This window comes from Bubalus bubalis, chromosome 20, assembly GCF_019923935.1.
Source record: "Bubalus bubalis isolate 160015118507 breed Murrah chromosome 20, NDDB_SH_1, whole genome shotgun sequence".
Lineage (NCBI taxonomy): Eukaryota > Metazoa > Chordata > Mammalia > Artiodactyla > Bovidae > Bubalus > Bubalus bubalis.
Genome location: NC_059176.1, coordinates 24,810,705 through 24,835,634, shown reverse-complemented (window position 1 = coordinate 24,835,634; position 24,930 = coordinate 24,810,705). Strand labels below are relative to the sequence as shown.

Here is a 24,930-nt window from a genome sequence, read left to right as displayed (position 1 = left end):
GGCTGAAGAGGAGTTGGCCAGCTGCAGCCAGATGAGTGGGCCGCTGGGTGGGGGACAGAGGCCTTTTGGGCATAGGGACCAGAAGGAGCAAGGGTGTACAGACAGACTGGGAGGTCGGGCAGCCAGGGTCCGCTTATAAAGGGCCTTGTGCCCACCCAAAGGACCTTATGCTTCATCTTGAGGATGCTGGAAGGCTCAGTCAGGGGCTCTATGAAGGTCAGCTGGGGTAGAGAGGGACCCAAGGAGGCAGGGACCATCCTGAGGAGTCCTGGAAGCTCGGTGGTCAGCCCACCAGTCACTCACCTGCCATGGCAGGCTCTCCCTCTCGTGAGCAGGAGCATCAGATCCAGTTGGAAGGTCCTGGAGCTCAGAGATCCCTGGCAAGCCCTTCTGGGCGGTCACGTTGGAGAGCAGTATCAGGAGAGGAATAATGATGGTCAGAGGTCTTGGCAAACTACAGTCAGTGGGCTGGAAACATGGAGCAAGGGGAATCTAGTTGTCATTTTCGGGGTGTCCACTGCCCCGTCCTAAGAGCACTCTGACCCCCTTTTTGGAGATTGCCTCATCCCTACTTTCCTCAAAGAGAGCCACGGGGGCCAAATCCTTCCAGCTCCACCCCTACCCCAGCCCAGTCTTGACAGGAATGTGGCCTCTGCCTGGTCAATCAGATGTTCTTGCCCAGGACTTCAGATCCTGAGTGAGTGAGCTGAGGGCAGCAGGTGGTTAGAAGTCATTTAGGGAAGCAGCTACAGGAGAGGTGACTGCAGCTTTGGCGTCCTGGCCGTGATCTTCTGGCTGACTAGAGCCCTCGATTCCTGACTTCGCCAAGTCTGGACTCCCTGGTCTCTTGTCCATTTTGTGATCCCTCCATCCCCTGTGGGCTTCCACTAGATTCTCCTTTGCTTCAAAATTAGCTAGAGCTGGTTAATGGCTTACAGACAGAGAACAGGGCCCAAATCAACCACTCATCTGATGTGTTGATGTATTGGTAATTGGGAGCTGGTTGGAGTACCCCACACTTCTCTCTTTGCAGTACATCTCGTACCTAATTCATCCCCCATCACCTCCAGCCAGATCTGTGTTTTCTCGCCGCTGGACAACTGCAGCAGCTTGCTAGCTGGGCTCCCTTACAGCTCACTGTGCATCCTAAACTCGACTGAGTGTCCCTGTTGCACTTCGCCCTGTGGCTTCCCTGCTCAGGAGCCTAGTGTGACTCCTGATTGCCTGTAGGTCCAGTCCCGATGTGCATAGCCTTCTGTAATCTGGTCTTGCCCATGCCATCTGCCCATAGGAGCTCTGTGGTCAGGCTCCAGGTGGGCACCCACCTTGGCACATTCTGCTGCTGGAAAGCCTTGTCCTTGCTCATCTGTCCAAACCCTGGCAAGAATTTGGGGCTGAGAGTTGGCTCTCTGGATCTGGTTCAATGCCCTCAGGAACTTGCCTTGGTGAGGGGGTGGTCACTGACCCTCCCCGGGGGTGCTCCTGTTATCTGTAGAAGGCCTGGGATGGTTGCTGGTGGTTCCTCACAGTTCTGAATTGAAGCAATACTATTCAAGACCCCTTCTCCTGCTCCGTTGTTCACCGTTTTTCTTCTTGAGGCCCTTTTTCCTTTCTCCATGCCTTTTTCCTCAGTACTAGGATTTTAAGGCATGCTCAACTAGGGGTTAATGTTTTTGAGAACAAACTAAAAATGGGAATAGTTTTTTCTTTTCCTGATAATTAAAGTAATAAATGCACAAAGTAGAGAGTAAAAGAACTCTCTCTCCTGAAAGTTTTAAAGTGTGATAATGGCACTCGAGTTATACATTAAATATACAGTGTTTATCTTTCAGGGATAAATACTAAGATATTTAAGGATGGACATATGATACGATGACTGGTGTTACTTCTAATGAGATGGAGGTAAGGAAATGGAGAGGCATAAATGAAAACAAAATTGCCCATGAGCTGATAACTGAAGCTAGAGATGAAAGTTCCTTTTAATATTCTACATTTGTATATATTTGAAATTCTCCATAATAAGTTACCAAAAACCCCTAAAAAACCCAACCACCCTAGAATCCAACCCCCCTGGAGATAACCCCTATTAACTTCTTGGGACATTTGTCTCTCAGTTTTGACATCTAAACCCACTTCTTACATTTGGGGGATGCCCTAAGTTGAAGCAAAAATGCCAGGCACTCACGTTCCTAGCCTCCCTTGCATGGGCACATGACCAGGCCTCCAGCAATCACACCCTTCTGCCTAGACCTTGAATCACAGGCTAATAATGATGGGAGGGATTGTGTGGAATCCATTCCAGCTGGAGTGGAACAGGCCAGGCTGCAGTGATGAGCTCACCAGCTCTTTTCTCTTGACTCTTCATACTGATGGGATTACTGTGCAAACTGCTCTGTGAGGTGTCTTTTTTCCTCTTCTACTTGATAGCATGTGGAAGTGTCTTTGAGAGTACACAGACCCCCTCCCTCCTTCATTTTTACAAACACAGTTGATGCTGCTACAGGACCAAGTGTTTCCTCCTCCTTACCTTTGCTGCAAGTGGGTTGGTAGAGGGAAAGGAAGGGTCATCATAATATAAGTTCACTTTCCTCTCAGTGAGGCAGGGTGGGGACTGGGTCAGCTGGAGGGTGTGCCCGGTCAGCTGCCGCCCCTCATATGGGCTCCTGGCAAGGCCCCAGGAGAGGGGTATTCCTCACACTGTATAGGCAGGTTGTACTCATGCCCCGAGCAGCTGGCAGCCTGGCCCACTGCTGACCATGGGAGCAGAGGTGTCGCTTTCCACGGCTACATGAGGCTGATGGAAATCAGGAGCCTCCAGCTCACACCCAGGCCTGTGCCCACAAGGACCTTTAGTTTCCCACTTCGGGTCAGGCACCTAATTCAAGGTGTCTCCTAGTCCAGCCCTATGGCAGCTTTTGTGGGTCAGGTCTGCACTGAATGGGCTCCCCTCCCCATCAGGGGACCATGTTCCGAGGATTAGACGGGCTGGGTGAAGGTGGAGCCCTGGGGCAAGTGACAAGTTCAGGAGGGGCACGAGGGAAGACTGGATACCCCAGTTTGTCTTTAGAGGATCTGGTTCCTCAGGTCCTGGGTGACCCTGAGAGGTGGATGAAGGAGGGGTCCCTCTTGGAGGGGACGCCCTGCCGTAGGGAGGGTTGTCAGATGCCTCTCAATGCTGCTGATGTGAGTAATCCTAATAGCAGGAGCTGTCAGCTCCTGAGCCCTTGCTACGCATGGGGCACTTTTCCAAAGCTTTACGGACACCATTCGTGATGGTTAAGCATCATAGCAACTCTTTGAGGCAGCTGCATCGCCCCGCTTTACAATGAGAAACAGAAGCATAGAGGTTTGGCACTAACCCAGGGTCGCGCGATGGTATAGACCCAGGATGGGATCCAGGCTGGTCTGAACCTCAAACGGCTGGGCAGTCATGCTGGGGGTGGCCTCTGAGCTGACAGCCACCGAAGGTGGTATCTGCTGGTCCTTTGAAAAGTGATCCTTGAAGCCCCCTTCCTTGGAGCCTCACAGGCGTTTGGTCACTGTACCCATATCCTACCCCGAATCAGCTGGAAATGTGTTCTAAACTTAATCATAAATTGCTTTGGACAGGGTTTCCTAGTAGGCTTGGAGGAGGCAGAGCTTTCTCTCTACTTCACTGGTGGGTGCCTGCCATTTGGTCTCAAGAATCCTCTGGGGACAGCCCCTGAGCTGGATCCGGTATCTGGAGCTTCCCTGGCAGCCGGAGGCCACCCACACTGAAGCCTGGCATGCCAAGACTGTGTCCACAGTTCTGGGTGAGTCTCCTATGCGCTCTGTCAGTTACTTTTCAAACACTCCTAGGAGGTACCTTTCCTGCTTTTCTGATAAGGAAATTCTCTAAAATAAAAGTACTAGTAACAAGTAACTTCTCAGAGTTAATAGGGGTTTACGTGGCTGGTGGAGCTACTTGAGGTTAAACAGCAGTATCAGTGGGCAATGCCAGTGGTTGAGGATCTTCAAGTATCTTCAGCAGATGAGGAGGCACCCAGACCAGTCTGATGAGAAAGAGCTTTGGAGGCAGAAGGGGTGAAGTTTGGGTCCCAGCACTGCCCCTCTTCTTGGTTGCATCACCTCAGACAAGTTACTAAACTCTGAACCTCAGTTTCCTCATCTACAAAATCGGGATAATAATTCTGCCGTCACCCTCCTCCCTGTAGTCATCATGTATATAAAATGCCTGGCATATTGAGACATTATATCTATTATTATTAGTCAGCAGTAGCTGGATTACATGGGTACTTTGTAGTGTGGATTTGTGATTGTATCTAAAATTTGTCAATTATGGGTGAAGTGATGGAACATGTAAAACTTGTTGTTTGATCCCCCTCCGCTTCCTCTGGGCTCCCTGGGTACAGTCTCCTCTGTAAACTCCCTATTGGCCCACCCCTAACACTCACCTGTCATTGCTCATAGATTCATGTCCTAGATTTTTAGTCTTTTTAATTTATCAAAATGTGCCTGTCATTTGTCCTTGTATTCCTCAGGACCTCTAGGCCTAATGGCTAATCAGTGGAGGCTGAAATTACCTGCTCCTGCCTCTAGTTTACTGTCTACATTAACGTGACTTTATTCTTCTATTGTTCATTGCGATAAGTTTGCTATTCTAGGACACTCTTGCCCAGACAAATAAACTTGGTTGTTAAATTACAGAAATTTCCTGAAAGACCCATCAGCTCTTTAACAGGAAGCATCAACAGATAGTGCATGCTGGAGATACTTCAAAACCCTCACCTCGAAATCCTCACCTTGCTGTTTTCAACCGCAAACTGCTATATCAGGAAGTTGCCCCAATCCTAGTCAAGCCCTTGAATGGAAAGACCTGTTTTAAGCCACATTTGAAATTCTCATTGAGATATATATGCCCTTGCCTCTCCCCGCTCAGGGTGCAGTGGGAACACGGGTAGAGAGCCAAGTACAGAAGTTCCCTGGGGACACTGTTGCTGCATGCCTTGGGAAATGCTGCATACTCAATGCTGCATACACCCCATACAGACCCTTCCCCGGTGAATCTGCCGGTGGGAGAGTCGTAGTTCTAGCCTCAAAGAGGCGACAGCTTTCTATTCCATATGACTTGTTAATTACATGATATTTACATATCTATAGTTTAGACCTCACCAAGCCAGAGGTTTACTCAGAGTTACAAAACAAGGAAGAGAGCAACTGAGTTAATTGCAAATACACATAAAGGTTTTTGGAGCCCGAGCTACCCCACTGGCTAGGCTCCCTGTGATGTGCCATGTGGCAATGTGCTGCCTGGACAGTTGCCTGCTAAGGATGGAGGTGGAAAGTCATTCAAAGGAGAACTGTAAAAACCAGCTTAAAACTGAATCAACACTAGAGCATTTCACCTGAAAGAAGATCATTCACTGGTCTTTGAAAGTTGCATTTGCTTGTTTGTTTTGGGTTCCCCTGGAGATGAACATTAAAATACTGCAAAGTTTTTAAATGTCTGACCAAAATATCTAATGTGGTGACTTTGGGTAGACCTGGCTTTAGTCAGGAACAAACATAGACCACACAACTGGAAACTCTTGGAAGGAGAGACATGCCTCATTTCCTTTTATTTAGAATCATATGAAACTTGATACTGAACATCCAGAGGAGATGAATTAGGATTCGGGTCCAAATCTGCCTCAGTCCCATGCGATTGTTTGGTTTACTGAGGTTCCCCAAGGTCTTACATCTATCTTGTATGCTCTGCATTATTATGGAGTTTTTATCAGATAATCTTTCATTAAGCAGCCCATCGAAGTTCAAACCATCCTTAAGTAATATTTTTCCAATTTTGAAAGGACAAAAGTAGCAAAGGTGTAAGAAATAAAATCAGAATTGATGACCTGAAGTCATTTAGTTAATAGGAATCTCCATGCATGTTGGGAGCTGCTTTATACCACAAGCTGGGAATGTGAACCCAGAGCCCACCCAAGCCTGGAGCTTCCATTTACTGGCTGTGTGACCTGAGCTGAGTTTCTTAACATGGCTGTGCCTTAGCTTCCTTTACAAAAAATATGAAAATAATAATAGTACCTACCTCACAGAGTAGTTTGAGGATCCCAGGACTTAATATTTATAAACCACTTAGAATGATGTCTGGCATAGAGCAAGTACTGTGTACATGTGTAATATTGAATACATAAAAGTAAATTTAGGGACTTCCTGGTGGTCCACTGGTTAGAATTCTGAGCTTCCACTGCAGGGGGCAGAGGGTACAAAAGGAAACTATAGCAACTTAAAAGCTTTCCAAAAATTTATCTTCAAATGGCTGAATGTTTTCCATATAGACTCTATTCAGTGAATTTCTGAAATTAGGAAACATGAAATGCTGGCAACGTTTAAGGGGAAGCGATTCTTTAAGGTCTTCCCGGATGCATTTTAGTCAGTACTTGTTAAAGCTTCTCATGTGCCTTTTTTCTATTTTTTTGTTTCTTGTTTGATTTTTTTCTTGTTAAGGTATCTCATATTCTGATAAGGATATTGCGGGGACTTTGTCATAGGGAAGCCAACCCCTCCTTCCCATCGTATCGAAGGTGGCCTGGTCAGGGCCCCTCCAAACACGCTGCAGCAACCTCATGAAAGGGACAAATAACCTTCTTTTAAAGCCAGCTTTTCTTCTTCTTGGGCTTCCCTTGTGGCTCAGCTGGTAAAGAATCTGCCTGCAATGCTGGAGACCTGGGTTCAATCCCTGGGTTGGGAAGATCCCCTGGAGAAGGGAAAGGCTACCCACTCCAGTATTCTGGCCTAGAGAATTCCATGGACTGTACAGTCCATGTGTACATGTATACAGGGTTGCAAAGAGTCGGACACAACTGAGCGACTTTCACTTTCTTCTTCTTAATTAGTGAATTATTCACCAAGTGCATTTCCTTCATGCTTTTGTCCTTTTCTTAGATCTCAGGTGATCACACTTTTGGCCTTGCATTGTATCAGCTGCTTTCCTTATTATTAATACACTTAATAATAATACACTTAATCTGGTTCGATGGCAGATTTTTTTGCCTTGGCTCCTATTTTAATGTCAGCCCTCAGGATCCAGCCCTTCTTTTCAAAAGACTCACATTGCCGGATGCCAGATCATCCTCAGGAGCAGCTGCAGAAACGCTTGTCTAGGTTTGTCGGTGGTACCCAGAGGGATGGTCGAGAGTGCTGGCTTTAATAAATAACCAACATAACATTGTATTCAGAATGTTCCTCAGAGTGTGGTCCCCAGGCCAGCAGCACAGGCCTTGTTTGGGGACTTGTTAGAAATGCAAGTGTGAGGCCAGCCTGGGACCAAATGAAATAGAAACTGTGCTTCAACAAGATCTCCAGGGCACAAAAGTGCACATTCGAGCGCACGTTGAGTTTGAGAAGTGCTAGACTAGGGAAAGGGGCAACAGAGGATGAGATGATTGGGTGGCATCACCGACTCAATGGACATGAGTTTGAGCAAGCTCCAGGAGATGAAGGACCAGGAAGCCTGGCGTGCTGTAGTTCATGGGTTCACAGAGTTGGACACGACTGATCGACTGAACAACAACAGACTAAGGCATGCGGATCATTTGTCATTCATTCCATTGCTTTCAGGCTCAGCTCTGGAATCTCAGAGCTCACAGAAATGCAAAAATGATCAGTACAGTGTGCTGTGGATGCTTGGTTTAATCCCATCCCAGAAGTTAGTTTTGTTCTGAGCACAGCTTTGTTTCCCGTAGTTGTTGAGAGGGGCCCACTGGTCACTTGGGATATAAGAGGATAGTTCTGGCCTGGGGAGCAGATAGCTAACTAGGGTGTAATCTCTTGGTCCGCCTCCCCTGCCGCATTCTGCCCTGGGGGCCTCTGATCTGAGTTCACATCACATTCTGTGCCTCATCCTGTCATCCTCTCTTCTATGTACTATCTTTCTCTCCACCTGAGCAAGGAGCTCTTTGAGACAGAGGCCATGACTGGTTCCTTTTTGTGTCTCTTGTACCTAGCACAGGGCCTGGAGAATAATGCTTCGTCATGCATTCCCTCTAGGAGGGAAACACACATGAGCCATCCAATTTCAGTTTCTGTGATGCTCCCTTAAAATGGGGAAATGAACTGGGATATTCTTGTCCAGGTCCCAGAGGTTGGGGAATGCTTCTTGGGTATGTTTCTGACTGTAGTTCCACTCTGACCTTTCTTGCCAAATGAAACTTCAACTTTACCTAGGGCGAGTTGATGAAAATCGGGAGGAGAGGGGGCGAAGCAAGTACATCTCACTGACTCAGTTCTAACTGTAAGCACTTAATCACTTCCAGTAGCAAATGAAGTTTCAATGCAAATGCCCCCCGGCACCCGGCCTTGACATCTCTAGGCCCCACGTGAATGAAAGTCTTCAAATTGCTCAGACTGGAGTTTGTCCCATCTTTAAAGAAAAACCCTTCCTTCTGGAAATGACTTATCCTGAGGATGAGGCAGGCAAAAGGAATCAAGGAACTAAATTCAAGGAAGTTGCTGACATGATTTTTATTCCTCTCTCATACCACTTCCCTTCTCCCCAAGGCTCCTATACTTCTACCTGTCTTGACAGGACCTTTGGCTTCTTGGAGAAAATCAGAGTGCACAGAAGGCTGCCAGTCTGTTGAATTGTTTTCTTTGAAAACTTGGGTTCTCATGTGCTTAGAAATTTGCAACGGAGAAAGTCTAAGGAAGATTTTCCATGGATTAGAATGTTTCAGTTCTAAAATTTTTCTTTAGGAAACTCCAGGCGCCAGCCACCAACCAGTGGTATGAAGGTAGGGTAGGTTTAAAAAAGAAAGAAAGAAAGGAGATGGAGGAACAGGAAGATGATCCACTAAGGCCAGCTACTTCCAGGTTTATGCAGACAATGGAATCCACTTTGGAGATTAGGATCCAGAAGAGCAGAAAGATTGAATGAAGCCAAGAAGGTGGAAGGCTGGGCCCAACTGGGTCAGAAGAGGCCCTTCTGTGCTGTGAGCCTGGAAGGTCATGCCTCTCCACATAAGCCCGTCCCCAAGGAGGCCAAGGACAGGTGGGCCACGTCTGTTTGTGTCATCTCTCCAACACTCTAGTGCAGAACCGGAGTGACTGGTACACTCAACCATGGGGGGCAAAGAGGCACGTCTGACTGAGACCTGCTAAGGGAATCATTCCAAAATTGGGAGCCAATTTCCAACCTTTGTTCTTTGAGATTGGAGGTGGATGTCCCCACCCCTCACCACTCTGACCGCTTGTGTGTGTCAGCGGAGGGCTGAGCCTGACATTCATGTGTTAGACCATGTAACACCTGTGTTCAGGCGCTCTAAGAGGGACAAGGAGTTTCAGTGAGGGCCCTGCAGCACCTGAGAGATGAGACAGGTAGAGGGGCCACCACAGTGCTCAGCTCCAGATGACTGAGGCTGCAGGAGGGGGATAGAGCCGGCTTTGACCACATGGTCCAGTCTACAGCAATACTCTTTACATATGAAAGATTCAGGGGGTATTGGCCCCTTTTTGGTCTAAGAAGATAATTATCATATTCACTTCACTGTGACATCATTTATGAGTCCAGAAAAGGACAACATAAGGGAAGAATAATGTCCTCTTAGGCATAAGCCAAGTACATGAGTTGTATTGATTGATACACCATTCTGCATTTTATGCAATGCTATAAATTTTCCTTTACTCCTCTTTCTGTCTAGGCAAGAGATGCATTTTAGGGATAAAAACTTTGATAGCGTCTAAACCTAAACTTCACAAGTTACTGATTTCTTGTGAAATTATCTTCTGTAGGATCATTCAGGAGAATCAGACTGAACTGATGAAAAGACCCAGACTTTGTCAGTTTTATCCTGCAGCTGCTAACAGTACAATAGGCTGATTTGCAGGTGGATGGTGCTTAAAAGCTGTTAACCACTGAAGATAAGAGTGCATTAACTAAGTTAACCACCTGTCTGTCCTGAAAGGTGACCCCAAACAGGACATTCTCTGTGGACTTGTTCCTTCCCGTGTGAAATACAGGATGTTGTGCAACGGCTTGCATTTTTTTTTTTCAGCACTAGGTGCCTGGGACTCTGTTATGATTTTTGTGCGGATAGTCTTGTGCAATCTTCAGATGGTCCAGTTTGTAAGCGAGGAAACACAGGCCCAGAGGTGGGCACCTGCTAACACACGTTAGCACTGCCCTATTCCTAAGCCCCCGTCCTCAGGAACTTCTCATACAGGAGATCTTTCCCGGCTCTAGAAAATGTAAATTTCACAATACTACTCTTGGCCAAAATAATTTCCTAAAGCGGAAGGTCTTGGAATAGCTTAAACCAAGAAGATGAAAGCAGGCGACAATGAAGAGCCTTCCAGCTGTAGGCCAAACAGCCTGCCCGCCCCAAGCCTGAGACTGATGTTTCCTATCACCTTACAACAGCCTCCCTCCCACGCACGGGGCTGGGGCTGCCTGCAAAGCCCAGCTGGGAGGCTGGTGTCGACAGTGTGAGAAGCTGCTCTGTGAGAGGGTTCCGTGGCTGTGGTGAGTTCTCCCACATGCTCTCCACCTCCGCCTCGGGACTGAATGACTCTCAGTGTAGGAGACCCACAGCAGCCCAATGAAAACGATCTGGATAACTCTGTTTGTAAAAATCTGTTTAATAAATATACATCTTAAAAGTACCAAAATAATTACTGACAAAATACACTATGTACACTATTTACAGGAGGGGAACACACACCTTGACAGGTAGTGACTTTTAACCCCACCCCCCCGACCGGTTTAACAACACACCTGATGGTTACACGTCACTCAACTGGCGCAGCCACAGAATCCATGGTGATTCAACATAAGCATAATAAATAAGAGTCCTTTCATCAAATTTTGAATAACCTTCCCCCTGAAACCCCACCAAAGGTGACATTTAAAAAAGAGGTTTTCTCTGAATTCCAATGATCTTTCTTGCCCCCTCTTCCAGAGTTCACAAAAATGACAAACTGAGGGTTAATCCAGAGTAAAATGTTCCAGACCAGGCAGTGTGGTTATAAGTACACCCCTCCCTTTTTTTTTTCTTTTTTTTCTTTTTTTTTTAGAAAAATAAAACTCTCTATTTGTACAAATATACAAGTCCATGTTCTTTTAGCTTCTTTCTGAAGCTCATAACGTCAGACGCTGGCCTCCAAGCACACAGTCATCGTAGGGAAGCTAAAAAGAGGAAAAAAAGGCAGGTTAAACTTGCAGGGCTTTGCCAAGGGTGCTGGGATGATGGGGAGGGCTGCTACTGGAAATAACTCAAGTGTTCTTGGACTCCATTCTCTATACACTGAATGTAAATGAATTTCCTGGGCTGAGGGAGTTTTCCTTTAAGGATCCTCTCCTTCAAGAAGAGCAAAAAAAAAAAAAAAAAAAGACATGCTCTTGGGATTCTGCTTACACATACTCAAGCTTGAGAGGCTCATTACATTGAGACCCTCAGGATAAGGAGGAACTCTAGGAGCTTTAGAAGGGGGAGGGAGAATGGCCTCTCTTCTTCCTTCTTGCAGAGCCATGAACAAGTTAATTGGGACTCACCTCATCCTCTGTGAACTCTGATTCGGTGTCATAACTCTCCTCATCCTCGCTCTCTGGCAGTGTCTGAAGGTTCTCTAGGGTCAGCTGGCCCAGCTGCTGCTGTATCCGGGTGCTGGGGCGGCCCCACGTGAGCTGGTACGGGGAGTAGCCCTGGTAGGTGACTCTGTTGACATCAGCCCCACACTTCAATAGGAGTGACACCAGGTCGGGATTCTGCAGGTCCACTGCCAGATGGAGGGCAGTTCGGCCATTGCAGGGCTCCTGGAACCATAAGGAATTCAAGATGCTTACGGCTGAGTTTGGAAGTTCTGCCTGCAGCAAAAGCCCTCGCACTGAGGACCAGGCTGGCCTGATAATACCCCATCTGAAGGTGTGAGGCACTCACCTGAGCGTTGACATCAGCGCCCAAGGACACCAACAGCTCCACGATGCCCAGGTAGCCATGAATAGAGGCCAAGTGCAGACACGTGTGGCCTAGAAGACCAAAAGTAAGACAGTATTATAACCACTTGTTTCAACACTCATTTCTCAAGCAGAAGCTTTCACCTATTCTTTTTTTTTCTTAATTTATTATTTTCAATTGAAGGATAATTACAATATTGTATTGGTTTCTGCCATACATCAACATGGATCAGCCACAGGTATACATATGTCCCTATTCTTTTAAGGGACACATTCTTCTTAATTTGAAGAGCCCAGAATCTGGGTTCTGAATGGACTTTAGAAAGGCATCAACTAGGCCTTTATATATGTTTTCTCCATCTTTCACATGTTGAGAGCTTAGTAGGCCTTGCCTGGACTCCTTAAGTGCCTGCCTCCCCCGTGTATACCTCACCTGCCCTCTCATGGGCAGGGCAGCCAGACTTACCATTGTAGTTGGTGGCCTGCAGGATGGAGTGGAGGTGCTGGGTCCCCCGGGGCTGAGTCAGGACTCCCACACTGGCCAGGCAGCCCTGCTCACAGGCAAGGTGTAGGGGGGTATTTCCTCGAAAGTCTCGCAGCTCAGGATCACAGCCAGCTTCCAGAAGTGCCTCAGCGATTTCTGGCTGGTTAGTGATCACAGCCAAGTGGAGTGGCGTCTACAAACAGAAGAGGGACAGAAAGGATGAGCCATGGATCCAACCCACCATCTGTGTTCCCTTGAACCCCAGAGAGATCCTGGTTGTGGGTGCTGCTTTTCCCAGGCGCATACCAGGGGCAAGGCAAAATACCAGAGGCCCCAGATGGGCTTCATAAAGGCCTCTCCAAATCAATGGAATTTTCTGTTCTAGAATACTGGCTGACGCAGGTGTAAAAGATCAGGGTAGATAATGACCAAATCTTTGTTAATCTAGAAATCATGTGCAAGACCCGGTTTTATCTCGGGGTCAGAGCATCACGGGGTCAGAGCAATAGGGAGAGTACGCGGCGGGAGACCAGTACCTGCTGCAGGTTGTTCTGGAAGTTGAGGAAGGCCAGGTCTCCCTTCACTTGGCGAACCACTTCCATGGTCAGCGCCTTCTCTTCATGGATAATGGCTAAGTGCAGGAACCTAAGAAGAAGAGAGGGAAAACCCCCAGGGCTGGTGAGTGCACTGCGTGGGGCCCGGGGAGGCGCGGCCCGCGGGGGATTGCGCAAGGCCGGGGTTTCTGGAGGCCGAGGCCGCGGTGTTTTCCGCGAGGTTATTATGAGCTGAGTGTTCCTGGCAGGCGCCCAGGGACTTTCCGGGCCCCCCCCCCGCGCTCGGCGGCGGGCGCCGGCCAGACCGCCCCGCCCTCTCGCCGGGCCGGAACGCCCTGTACTTCCCCTCCCGGCTGCGCGGCGCCCGCCAGCGGGGCAGAAACTCCCGCCCCCCTTATGCAAGCGGGGACTTCGCGTCCCCGCCGCCGCCCCGCCTCCGGCCGACGGGACCCGCACGGGGGTGTGCGCGCGGGGGGTGCGCGCGGCTGTAACGCAGAGCCGCGGGACCACGGCCCCGGGAACCAGCGCCAACCCCCGACCACCCCCCACCCCTCAACTGCCCCGGCCCCCGCCATCACCCGGCCCCGCAGGCAGCCGTGCACCTTTGCACAGCCTCGGGGTCGGTGCACGAACCCCGGTGCGCGGCCGCCGCGCGGGCCCCGCGCCTGGGGCTGCAGGCCCGGCGCCTCCACCCGGCCCTGCCACCCGGGCCCGCGACACTTACGAGTCTCCGTCCTCGGTGAGCTGCTGTTTCCAGGGCTCGGCGCCGCGCGGCGCCTCCTGCGGCTCGAGGCGGATCTCTCGCAGCTCCTTCACCATCTGCTCATACTCCTCGTCCTTCATGGAGTCCAGGCCGCTGTCGTGGCGGTCGTCTAGCAGCCGCTCCTTCTTGAGCGCGTCCCGGGGGCCCTCCATGGCCCAATCTTGGCCGGGCTCGGCAGGCTGGAACATGGCGCGGTGAAGGCTCGGGTGCTGCTCCCCAGGTGCACGGGCCGCGGGCTGCGCTGCGCGCTGGCTGCTCTCGGAGTCGCGGGCGGGCGGGACGACGGGCTAGGGCTGTTGTGGGCTCGGCAGCGCCGCCGCGGCGCCCTATAAACGCTAGCAGGGGATTTCTCCGGGGCGGGGTCAGGCGCGGGGAATTTCCAAGCCAGTCAGACCAGAAAAGAGAACTGGCCTCGTCCTCTGCTAGGGGGAAAAAGAAGCCTAAACCCTGCGCCCGGGTTCATCAGAGAAACTCCCTGTGATGAGCCACTGGGGTCATGTACAGGGAACTTTTTGATGAACGCTGAGTGGCTGGAAAGTCCTCCTGACCGGGCCCCCTCCCCGGGTACTTCCCTGCAACCTGCACGCAGTAATCCTGGCCCTCTGCAAGAAGCTCTCTTTCCCTGGGTTTTCCCGATTTGATCGATTTGATTTAGGGTCGTCAGCTGCTGACATCCCAAAGACGCAGGCCTGCAGGCTGGTTCTTCACTGGGGTTTACCGACCTGCAGGTCTTTTCCGGTTGTTTTTTTTTTTTTTTTTTTTTTTTAATCTTTTGAAAACGCGAGTGGAAATGTTGGCCGGGTGTAGGGATTCACTTCCCCAAAGCTCTCTGCGGGGAGGACGCACTGATCGGTGGAAGGTCGGCTGCCTCTGCCTTCCTGCCAGTACCAGGCTCCTAGCATTGTAGGCACCGGCTGAATAGCCACCCCCAGCCCACTCTCCACCCCGATCCTCGGGTAGAAGTTTCTAAAGCTTTTGGCATTAAAAGCGTAAATGATTGGGGAACCCTCAAATCATTTCTTCGGGATTAGCAATCCTGTTGACTGGGGGAGAGGCAAGCACTCTGCCCTGTATGCAGGAAAACGGTGAAAACAACCATGGTATTTTTCAAGGAAAGCAAAGTATGAATCTTTGTAGCAGAGGTTGTAGATCCTTTGCAATAAGGAAATCATTATGGAGGTCGGGTTCCCCGCTCGGCGCTGTGTGGCTGCAGGGAACAGACCGTGAACCTACTTCTGGGTGCTCCACTGGGCTACTTTGCAGAAGCTTTTGGGGAACGTGGCTGAAGAATGGGTAGAGTAGTGCCTTATCCAAGATGGGGCCTTATGGACGGCTAAGAAATTAGCTGCCACGCATAGTGCAGGGGGCTCAAGGCAGCCCAAGGTGCCCTTCATCCTGCCTCTGCTGGCTCCTTGCTCTCCTGCCTGGGAGAGACCTGCATGGGCCCCATGCTTGCCGTATGGGTAGCCACTCCAGGCTCACCACCCTCCTCTCACCTGCAGAAATAGAACCTAGGCTCCCTGCCCCACCCCCACCTCCTAGTCAATGAGCGGTATGCATTCATCTATTTCTAGAATTGGTCCAGGCAAAATAAAGAAACTTGGGTCAGAGTTCTTCAGAATAGGTCCCAGGAAGCCTCTGTAGTTTTGCAGAGATTTCTGGTGATCATTGTAATCATCTTCAGCTTAACTGATCATGTACTGCTGCTGCTGCTAAGTCGCTTCAGTCGTGTCCAACTCTGTGCAACCCCATAGATGGCAGCCCACCAGGCTTCCCAGTCCCTGGGATTCTCCAGGCAAGAACACTGGAGTGGGTTGCCATTTCCTTCTCCAATGCATGAAAGTGAAAAAATAAGGTGAAGTCGCTCAGTCGTGTCCGACTCCTAGCGACTCCATGGACTGCAGCCCACCAGGCCTCTCTGTCCATGGGATTTTCCAGGCAAGAGTACTGGAGTGGGTTGCCATTGCCTTCTCCGACCATGTACTAACCAAGCCTTATCTGCTCCTCATCTCCCCTTTCCATTCCCCTACCCCCAGTGTCTGAATGTAGGGAATCTGGGTCAATGAGAGTGAGAGACAAAATATGAGGGGGAGAAAAAAGTAAAATCAAGAAGTAAAACTGACGGGATAGTAATGGTCATATATTAAAATGAAAACTTCTCAGGGATAGAATCCATATGTCCTCTGCAGGCCTGTGATACACAAATACGTAAGTATTAGGCGAGGTGCAATGTATTAGGCTCCAGGAGACCTCAGTTCCCAGCTCTACCTCTAATTACCTGCATATTAGTTGGAGAAAGTAGCTGCCTTTGCTATGGGATACCTGCTTTTATAATAAGATTGGGTTTAATGCTGTTTAGATTTTTTTTCCAGATTAAAAATTGTATTACTTGATCACAAATGCTCGTGTATCTTTGCTTAAGGGTGACCACGGCTCTTATATCATGGTATACATTTTTGAAGGGCTCCAACACTTTCTGCTATACATTGTTAGTTCTCAGAACTAATCTTGTAAGCAAGGAACTATTGTTCCCACTTTCCTAAAAAGAAACAGATGCAGATAAATTTGCCTGGACATTCCATGGCAGTTTATCTAGTTTCTATCCCAACCTGTTTGGCCAAAACAGTCATGATATTAACACTTTTGAAAACACTTTGTGAAAATGAGACTGAATACACTATAATTTGAAAGATATGCAAAGTATTTTCTACTCCAATTGTTAGGTAAAATAGAGAGTAGATGTTCCCCCATCTACTCTCTATTTTCATATATAAAAAATACATTTAAAAGGTACAGAAATAGCAAACTCTGACTGCCCCACTTACAAAGGTACCTTAAAAGACAGTTGTCAGCTGCAGGTTTGAAAACGATCATTGAAAAAAACTATGCCTAAGTCCAAAGTATTTCAGGAATATGTTTCTTTGCACCTCCTGTGATGGTTTTCTGCAGCTGCTGCTGCTGCTGCAGCCTTGGGCAACTGGGGGGTCTTTATTCCTGATTGTTTAGTGTGACACCTAGTGGTAGATTCAGGCCTAGGTAGTCAGTGATTTGTCATGGCGCCTTGGAACTTCTGAAAAGACCCTGATGCTGGGAAAGATTGAAAGGCAGGAGGAGCAGGGGATGGCAGAGGATGAGATGATTGGATGGCATCACTGACTCAATGGACACGAGTTTGAGTAAACTCTGGTGATGGACAGGGAGGCCTGGCATGCTGCAGTCCATGGGGTTGCAAAGAGTCGGACATGACTGAGCAACTGAACTGAACTTGGAACTCTTGGGAGGTGCTGAGCCTTGATGATCTATCTCTCTAGTGGGGATTCCCAAGGAGGTACCTTTTGTTTTCCTGAAACCAGGGAGACAGTTTTGGGTAATGTGATCCAAAAGGTTTTTCTCTGTCATATGCTCTAAACGGTGTAAATCAGCAAACATTACAGTTTGGGTGACAGAGAACATACTGGGGAAGTCAGAAAACAGCAACAGATGGAGCAGAAGACAGACAAACTGACTTTTGGTTTAGAAAGACCTTTATACACTTAAGAGTCCTCCCTACCTCACTGTGAAGAATTTTAGCTAATCTTGACCATTTTAAAGATGTTAAAACCTCTTAAAGTCATATTAAAGCCTTTTTTTTTTTTTTTTTTTTGGCTGTGGCAGGCAGCTTGTGGGATCTTAGTTCTGTCCCCACCTCTCCAATGGAGAAGGCACTGGCGACCCACTCCTGTGTTCTTGCCTGGAGAATCCCAGGGATGGAGGAGCCTGTTGGGCTGCCGTCTATGGAGTCGCACCGAGTTGGACAAGACTGACGTGACTTAGCAGCAGCAGCAGCACCTCTCCAATTGGACCTGGGCCCCAGCAGTGAACTCCTAATCACTAGACTGTCAGGGAATTCCTTTCTTTTCTTTTCTTTTTTTTTTTTAATATAAAAGGCAAAAGAATAAGTTAGGCTTGAAGTGGCTCAGGAGCAGCCCTGGGGAAGCAAGCATCATGGGTAGGATGGCCAGTGATGCTTGCTTGCTTCACTGGCAGCAGGAGCCACCCCCATGGGAAAAGGAACACCATTAAGGCCTGGGGGCTGGCTGCAGGCACTTCGTGTGCTCTTCCTGGGTGGGGAATGCACAGTGTGGACTGAACCTCCTGCCTGAAGTGTCCGGTGGCCTGGCAGCGTAGGGATTTTTCTATAAGTTCAACCAGGTGGTCCAGCATATTTGACTTTTCTTAACAGCATGGGCAGGGTGTCCTGTGTCAGTTGCCAAAACTTGTTTTAGCTCCAGCAAACCAAGCTCCTGAAGAAGGCTGTCCATGGCTCACTGCGGCCAGGTTGGAAGAGGGAAGAGCTATGACAAGAGCCCTGGAGGGCAAGCAAGACAGGCAGGCTGCTGATGGATGCCCCGCTGTGAAATTCTGAATTTATATTCTGCCTCGAATCCCAGTCTTCTTTCCTCCTGTGGTGGTTAGCAACCACTTCTGTCCATCCCTCTCAGAACCTGGGGCTCCCATGCTCTGGAGCATTTTTCATAGAAAAACAGCTGTCAGGACTTTCGCAGTGATGTGAAAATAAGACTGTCAAAGCCTTCAGGGGTTTCTTTAGCTATAAATCCTGCAGTTTAACAGGACTCAAAGTTTGAAAGGGTCTTAAACTCCTCCCCCTACTTTCCAATAGGGCCCAGGCAATTTTTGTAGATGGATGAAGCTGGCCACATGAGTCCGAGAGGGAATGGTGACATCTCTGACTGAAAGTGTCTGTCACACTCAGCTCAGATAATTTTTGCCAAGCAGCACTTGAAGTTCAGCACTGGAATTCCATTATTAAAGAAAAAAAAATCAGAAAATGGATTTTAATGTGAAAAATCTCAAAGCGTTGTAAAAAACCAAGCAAAATGCATTTCTGCATCCTTTGACTAAATCGAGCCTCTAGGCCCTGAGTTTATAACCTCTTTTTCAGCCAAGGTATTATGTTACTTTGGGTACTTTGGGGCAAGGCACCTGCCTTCGCCTCCCTTGGCAACATCAGGGTTCTGCTCTTCTGTGTAACTGTAACCAGGGGCTGAGAGTGGAGTGTGTCCTTCCAGAAAGCTCCATCTGCCCCTGCAGGTAGGGCTGGAATCACTGGAAGAGAGTTCTCTCTTCTCCCCCAAAACTTTCAACACTGTTCTGTAAAATAAGTTTAACAAGTTCAACAAAACTCCTATTTTTCTTACAGAGATTACTTAGGTTTTTAAAAAATACTCATATGGTTTCAATAAACCTCTCCTTGAGGTGTTCCTGCTCGGCAGGTCTGCCTGTTGGATAACCAGTTGCTGCCAGGGATGGGGGTGGGGGTGGCCAGCACATGTTATCTGTGGCCAGAATTCCTGGTTCTCCCTTTCGGCTGTTGGCAATAACCAAGCTACAGGTGTGAGGGTGGTTCATGTTCTGCTGTGTTCAGGAAGGAGGACTTGGATTAGGGAGGGGGTGGAGGTTTAAAAGCACGTTGCTTCTTCTGCATGCCTGTATGTAATTCACTCTGAGTTCAGTCAGGGCACAAGGTGGCAGAGCACCGGGGCCTCCCCACAGGACCTGGGACCTAGGAGAAAGGAGGTCCCCGCTCTTGGTACATAATCAGGGGAGGAGGTCATGATCCCTCTCAAGGTCAGAGCACCTCCAGAAGCTGTATGGGGATGTAGACTTTTTTTTTTTTTTCCTGTGTGGTCTAAACTTTTGGGAATGGTTTAGGTCAAAGGTAAACAGAATCATAGCTGCATCACAGATAATCATAGATTTGCTTCAGTTTATAAATGGAGTGAAGAGTTAGGAACCTTAATCCTTAGCCCTTTCTTGTAATCACCAAGATAATGTCTTGCCCAAACCTCCTTTTTGACCCTGTGTTCTCTGGAGTAGAGCCCCAGCTAAGTATTGGATAAGTATTAAAAATCAAGATGTGTCTTGGAGTCTTCTCTCTGAGACTGTTAATGACGGATACTTATAAAAAAAATTGATTCTGAATGTTACTCTTAGGCTTTTTATTTTTAATTTTTCAATTGAAGTATAATTGATTTACAATATTGTGTTAGTTTCAGGTATATAGCAAAGTGATTCATATATGTACATATATAATGTATATATTTCATATTATTTTCTATTATATTTATTATACTAAATATTGTTCCCTGGACCAAACAGTAAATCCTTGTTGCTTATCTATTTTATATGTAGTAGCGTATTTTTGTTAATCTCATACTCTTTAGGCTGATTTTTAGATGCTGAAAACAAATGAGACAGAGTAAGAGGAAGGGTTCCAAACAGAAGCCGTGAGCAGGGAGAAAGGGGGAAACTGATGTGGGACATTTTCCCTTTGTTGCTGAGTCTCGGCCATCAGAATCCAGTCCCATGACTGTGACATATTCCCTCTGGATAAATCACTCAGCTGGACTCCGAAATGCTCATCATTTCCTATATCCCACGGCTGTTTATATAGGCCACAGTTCAAGGATTATTTTAACCAAGAACACCGACATTTTCAGCAAATGAGGTAAATTTATGCGTCACCAAATCTTTAATGCTAATATTTGAAAAATGGGCCATTTAGAAGAGAATATAAAGAGCACAGGAGACAGGGAATCGGTGTACCCCTACGCTCACTGATTGAAACTCAGGAGGCTGGGGGAACATGCTCAGGGGTGAGAGCAGGGGTGCCAGTCTCGGTAAATAATCTATACAAATGTGATGATGGAGAGACGCAGGGAAGCCCACGTCCAGCCTGGTGACAAGGTAGGCTCTGCTGTCTGGAAGGGCTCAGAGTCACCCCCAGGTGGCCAGGGCATCAGGGAAGGAGGGAGAGGGAAGGATGAGTGTTCACAGGAGAGAGAGGAGCAGCAGCTGGAGTTCAGGGTTGGGTACAGAGCCACAGTGGAATTTTCCTGCTGGAATGGCAAAATCCAGACAGGATGAGGTGCTCAGTATGGATGGTATTGTCTGCAGCGACATCTTCAGGCCGTCCGTGGAATAACTTCTCCGAGGAACCACATTTTCTTAAGGATGGGATTTTGGGCAAGTTGGGTGGAAGATGTGCCCAGAGACTGGGTATTTAGGTGTGACTCTAATGCATCATTTATCACAGTTCCCCGGAAAGCTGTGCATACTCCTGCCCCTGAAATCCCTCTAGCCGATCAGTTCAGTGTATCCTCCTTGTGATATGACTCCAACCCGTGTCCTTCCGTTTCCATTGTCCCCACATTACTGTAGGCCTTGTTTAATGACAGTAGCCTCTCAAGTTATGTATACTAAATTTACTGAACACTTACCACGGCTGGCACTTGATGTACTTTATCCTATTTAATCTTCAGAAGCGTTGTCCTAGATGGGGATCGTTCTCTGTTTTGAAAGGTTAAGTCACTTACCCAGAAAGCCAAGCCAGCATTCAGACCCGTCCCCTGTGCACGCTCTGACAACGTGGCTTGACTGTTCCTACTTAGAACTTTTTCAAAAGTAATGGCACAAATTATGTGCTATATTTTCTGTAGTAATAAAAATGCGTAAATACAGAACTTGCACTTCGTTGAAAAAGTGGTTAAAAATTCAAATAGTATCAGAGGGTTACGATGAGACAATTACATTTCCTTTCACTTACACACATTTATGTCCTGTTATTTCCTGTAACAGGACCTCTAATGACTTACCATGACCTGCAGGACAGAGTCTTGAGCTCCTCAGGCAGGATTCACAGCCCTCCAGAGTTAGAGTCTGCCCAGTTTGGCCACCCTGGTCCCCATTTCTTCCCAGCACCACCATTCTGCTCCTGGGGATCTGGTCTGTATTGAGATATCTCCTCTGCTGTCCCTCCCTGCCCAGGGACTGGCTTCCTTCTACTACTTCCTTGCCAGGACCTTCCCTTTCCAAGAGACTTGCCCTCCGTTCCTTTCCCCAGAGTACTCTGCCCAGCTTTGAATCCTTCTGATTCTTATGGCCTGGCTTGTACATGGGGTCTGAGGTCACACGTTGACTCGTACTGCTTAGTTATTGCTTGGTGTCCCCTTTCGACTCTAGTTGGACACAGAGATCCCTGCTGGGAGGGGTGGAGAAAATTCATGTCTTCTGTGTTTCTTTTGTTCAGTCCATTCTTTAAAGTGCAAGTATCCTCTTTTCAGAGCTAACATAATGGTTCTGTTTAAATGGTAGTTTAAAAAATCTTATTTATTTATTTTGCCTGTGTTGGGTTTTAGTTGCAGCACTGGGGCTTCTATCCAGTTGTGGTGTGTGGGCTGCAGAGCACTTTGGGCTCAGTACTTAGTGGAGCGCAGGCTTAGTTGCCCCATGGCATGTGGGATCTTAGTTCCCTGACTGGGGATGGAACCCCCTTTCCCTGAATTGGAAGGCAGGTTCTTAGTCCCTGGGCGACCAGGGAAGTCCCGATACTTGTTCTTTGACTCTTCTTCTGTTAATACCTCATTCTTCATCCAATCAACTCTTCTCTGTCTGGAAACTATCTCAAGAGCTCATCTGGTCCAGCTTCTGCCGTGGAGTATGGTGTTACCACTCTCATTTTACAGGGGAAGGAAGCGTTGTGGAATAAAGACTATGAGGAGGACAGGGGGCCAACCCAGAGCCATTCTAGAACTCAGCCCATTGGGGGACTGGAGCATTAATAAGAGGAGTGAAGAGACTGCAAATAGACCTAGATGGTGCCTCACTTCTCTTCTTTCCTCTCTGCTCCCTGAGGGTACCCTCTAAGGTAGGACCCAGGATAAAGAAGAAGGCAGATGACTCCTCCTCAGAGGAGTACAGAGATAGATGAGGTATAGAGATATCTTCAGTACAGAGACAGATGAGGTCCTGGAAGCTTGCTTATGATTTAGTCCAGTTCCTCAGCATAAGAGATCAAAGAGTAAGTTGAGGCAGAAGCTCTAGGTTAGAGGAAAGATAAGCATTTGCCTAGAATATTTCCCATGGCAGAAATCCCTGGGGGACATAATGGAATGAGGACAATAAGGCTGAATGGGAATCAACCTAGTTGATTGAGAGGTTGCCCAGCAGGGCCGTGCCTCATCAGAGCTCCCATCAATGGACTGCAAGGCTGAAGGCCCGTGGACACGTGGTTGGGTTGGACCCAGTGGAGGGGTAGCTGTCCTTCCAGGGTGATCTATTAGAAGCGGGAACATTTTCAACACAAAATATATCTCAAGAGCTTGACCTTGTATCACAAAGCACACAGCAACTATTTAAAAAAAAAAAAGTCGCTCAGTCATGTCCAACTCTTTGCGACCCCATGGATGATACAGTCCATGGAATTCTCCAGGCCGCAATACTGGAGTGGGTAGCCTTTTCCCTTCTCCAGGGGATCTTCCCAACCCAGGGATTGAACCCAGGTCTCCCCCATTGTAGATGGATTCTTTACCAGCTGAGCCACCAGGGAAGCCCAAAAAATATAGAATGCTTCACAAATTTATGTGTCATCCTTGCACAAGGGCCCTGCTAATCTTCTCTGTATCATTCCAATTTTAGTATATGTATGGCGGAAGCGAGCACCAACCAACATAATCAGTACTTAAAAAGCCCAAGAGCGATAGATGGTGTATCATATACCTCATTCAGGCAACATCTAGAACAATTCATTTCCCAGATGAGTTTTCCTTCAAGAGCAAATCCTAGTGAGGAGTTCAGGTCATTCAATGCAGGCTCTAAATCTCAAGAGCCGGATCACAGAGAACTTCATTCAAATAATACGACATATGACCATACACAAAACAGTTTTGTAAAAGAAGCACAGGGAGGCTTAGATGTGTTAGATGTCAGGGCATCTTTGCAACTTTCCACTGTTAAAGGTTTTTACCTTCTCACTTCAAGTCTGTCTTCTCACTTCAGGTCTAGCAGTTCATCAGGCCAGCCCTGGGTGATTCATCTTGGCAGCAGCAGGATTGAAAATTAACATAGAGGTGCATGAGAGGGGTGCTGTCTGTAGGGTGTTGAAGGAGGCTAAAAATAGGTGGGGGTTCCTGGGGAAGGCTCTTTCGTGGCCACAGGCACCACAAAAGGAAAACTCACAGGGGAAATCTGCCCACAAGAGAAGACAAAAGCCCCCGCCCCTGTCACCCCTTTTGCCCCACAGGAAAAGCTCGAGGTGACAGTGAATTTGGTGCTTTCAAAATGTCACAGCCCTCACAGACAGGCTGGCCTTCCTTCTTACCCCAGGCCTCCCATCAGAGTCTGTCCTGCCGAGCAAATTTGCTTTCTTAGTTCGTGATCCGGGATCCAGCACGGACATCTGTCCCTAACTGCCTGCAGCTACGTTTAGTCAAAGGACGGGTTATGCTAAAGGAAATGTGACATATTAACACGCTTGACTAATACGAAGAAAGCAGATCCCTAGAGAATAAGTATTGTGTATATAAAGAAAAAAATAAACGTTAATTTGTCAAGCATTTATTAAGCACTTTTCTGCCAGGCACTGCTGGTGTCTGAAGACACCAAAAAAAAAAAAAAAAAAGGTTCCTGGCTGTTAGGGAATTTATAGGCTGGTGGGGAGAGAATCAGATCCAGGAGTGATTTGAGTAACGAGTGATAAAGGCTGAGGTTGAAGTAAGAATAAAGTGTTCTGGGAGCATAGAATAAGAGAAATTAAGGCAGGCTGCGAGGGTTGGTCAAGGAGAGTTGTTTGTTTGTTTTTTAACTGAAATAGTTGATGTATAGTATTATAAAAGTTACAGGTGTAAAATATAATGATTCACAATTTTAAAGGTCATGCCCCATTTATAGTTATGATAAAATATTGCCTGTATTCCCTGTGTTGTACATATATCCTGGTAGCTTATTTATTTTATACACAGTAATTTGGATCGCTTAATTCCCATACCCCTATATTGCCCCTTTCCCTTCCCTCTCCACACTGTAACCACTGGTTTGTTTTCTGTGTCTGTGAGTCTGTTTACTTTTTGTTATATTCACTAGTTGGTTGTATTGTTTTAGATCCCACATATCAGTGATATCATCCAGTATTTGTCTCTCTATGTCTGATTTATTTCACTCAGCATAATACCCTCCAAGTCCATCCATGTTGTTGCAAATGGCAAAATTTAATTCTTTTTTTTTCCTGGCTGAGTGGTATTCCATTGTGTTGTATTCCATATATATGGAATATATATATATGCACACACACACACATATATATATATCAATCCTAAAGGAAATCAACCCTGAATATTCATTGGAAGGACTAAAGATGAAG

General features: G+C 47.5%; 1 protein-coding gene, 1 long non-coding RNA gene and 1 other non-coding gene across 3 annotated transcripts in view; 1 reads left to right on the top strand and 2 right to left on the bottom strand.

Annotated features, from left to right (window-relative positions):
* Nucleotides 1-10,597: 10,597 nt before the first annotated feature.
* Nucleotides 10,598-14,048, bottom strand: NFKBIA (NFKB inhibitor alpha). The gene is made up of 6 exons (XM_006043846.4): nucleotides 13,695-14,048; nucleotides 12,953-13,061; nucleotides 12,399-12,609; nucleotides 11,916-12,004; nucleotides 11,531-11,791; nucleotides 10,598-11,164 (listed from the first exon to the last, which is right to left on the bottom strand). The coding sequence occupies exons 1-6, from the start codon at nucleotides 13,919-13,921 to the stop codon at nucleotides 11,117-11,119; spliced, it is 945 nt and encodes a 314-aa protein (XP_006043908.1). The 5' UTR covers nucleotides 13,922-14,048; the 3' UTR covers nucleotides 10,598-11,116.
* The window catches only part of LOC123330744, a 146,690-nt gene continuing 134,727 nt past the window's right edge, over nucleotides 12,968-24,930 (top strand). Inside the window, exon 1 of the long non-coding RNA XR_006546837.1 lies at nucleotides 12,968-13,094. This is a non-coding gene — a long non-coding RNA (uncharacterized LOC123330744). The remainder of the gene's footprint in view (nucleotides 13,095-24,930) is intronic.
* On the bottom strand, nucleotides 23,128-23,238 carry LOC112581057. The gene has a single exon (XR_003105497.1). It is a non-coding gene; the product is annotated as a U6 spliceosomal RNA (small nuclear RNA).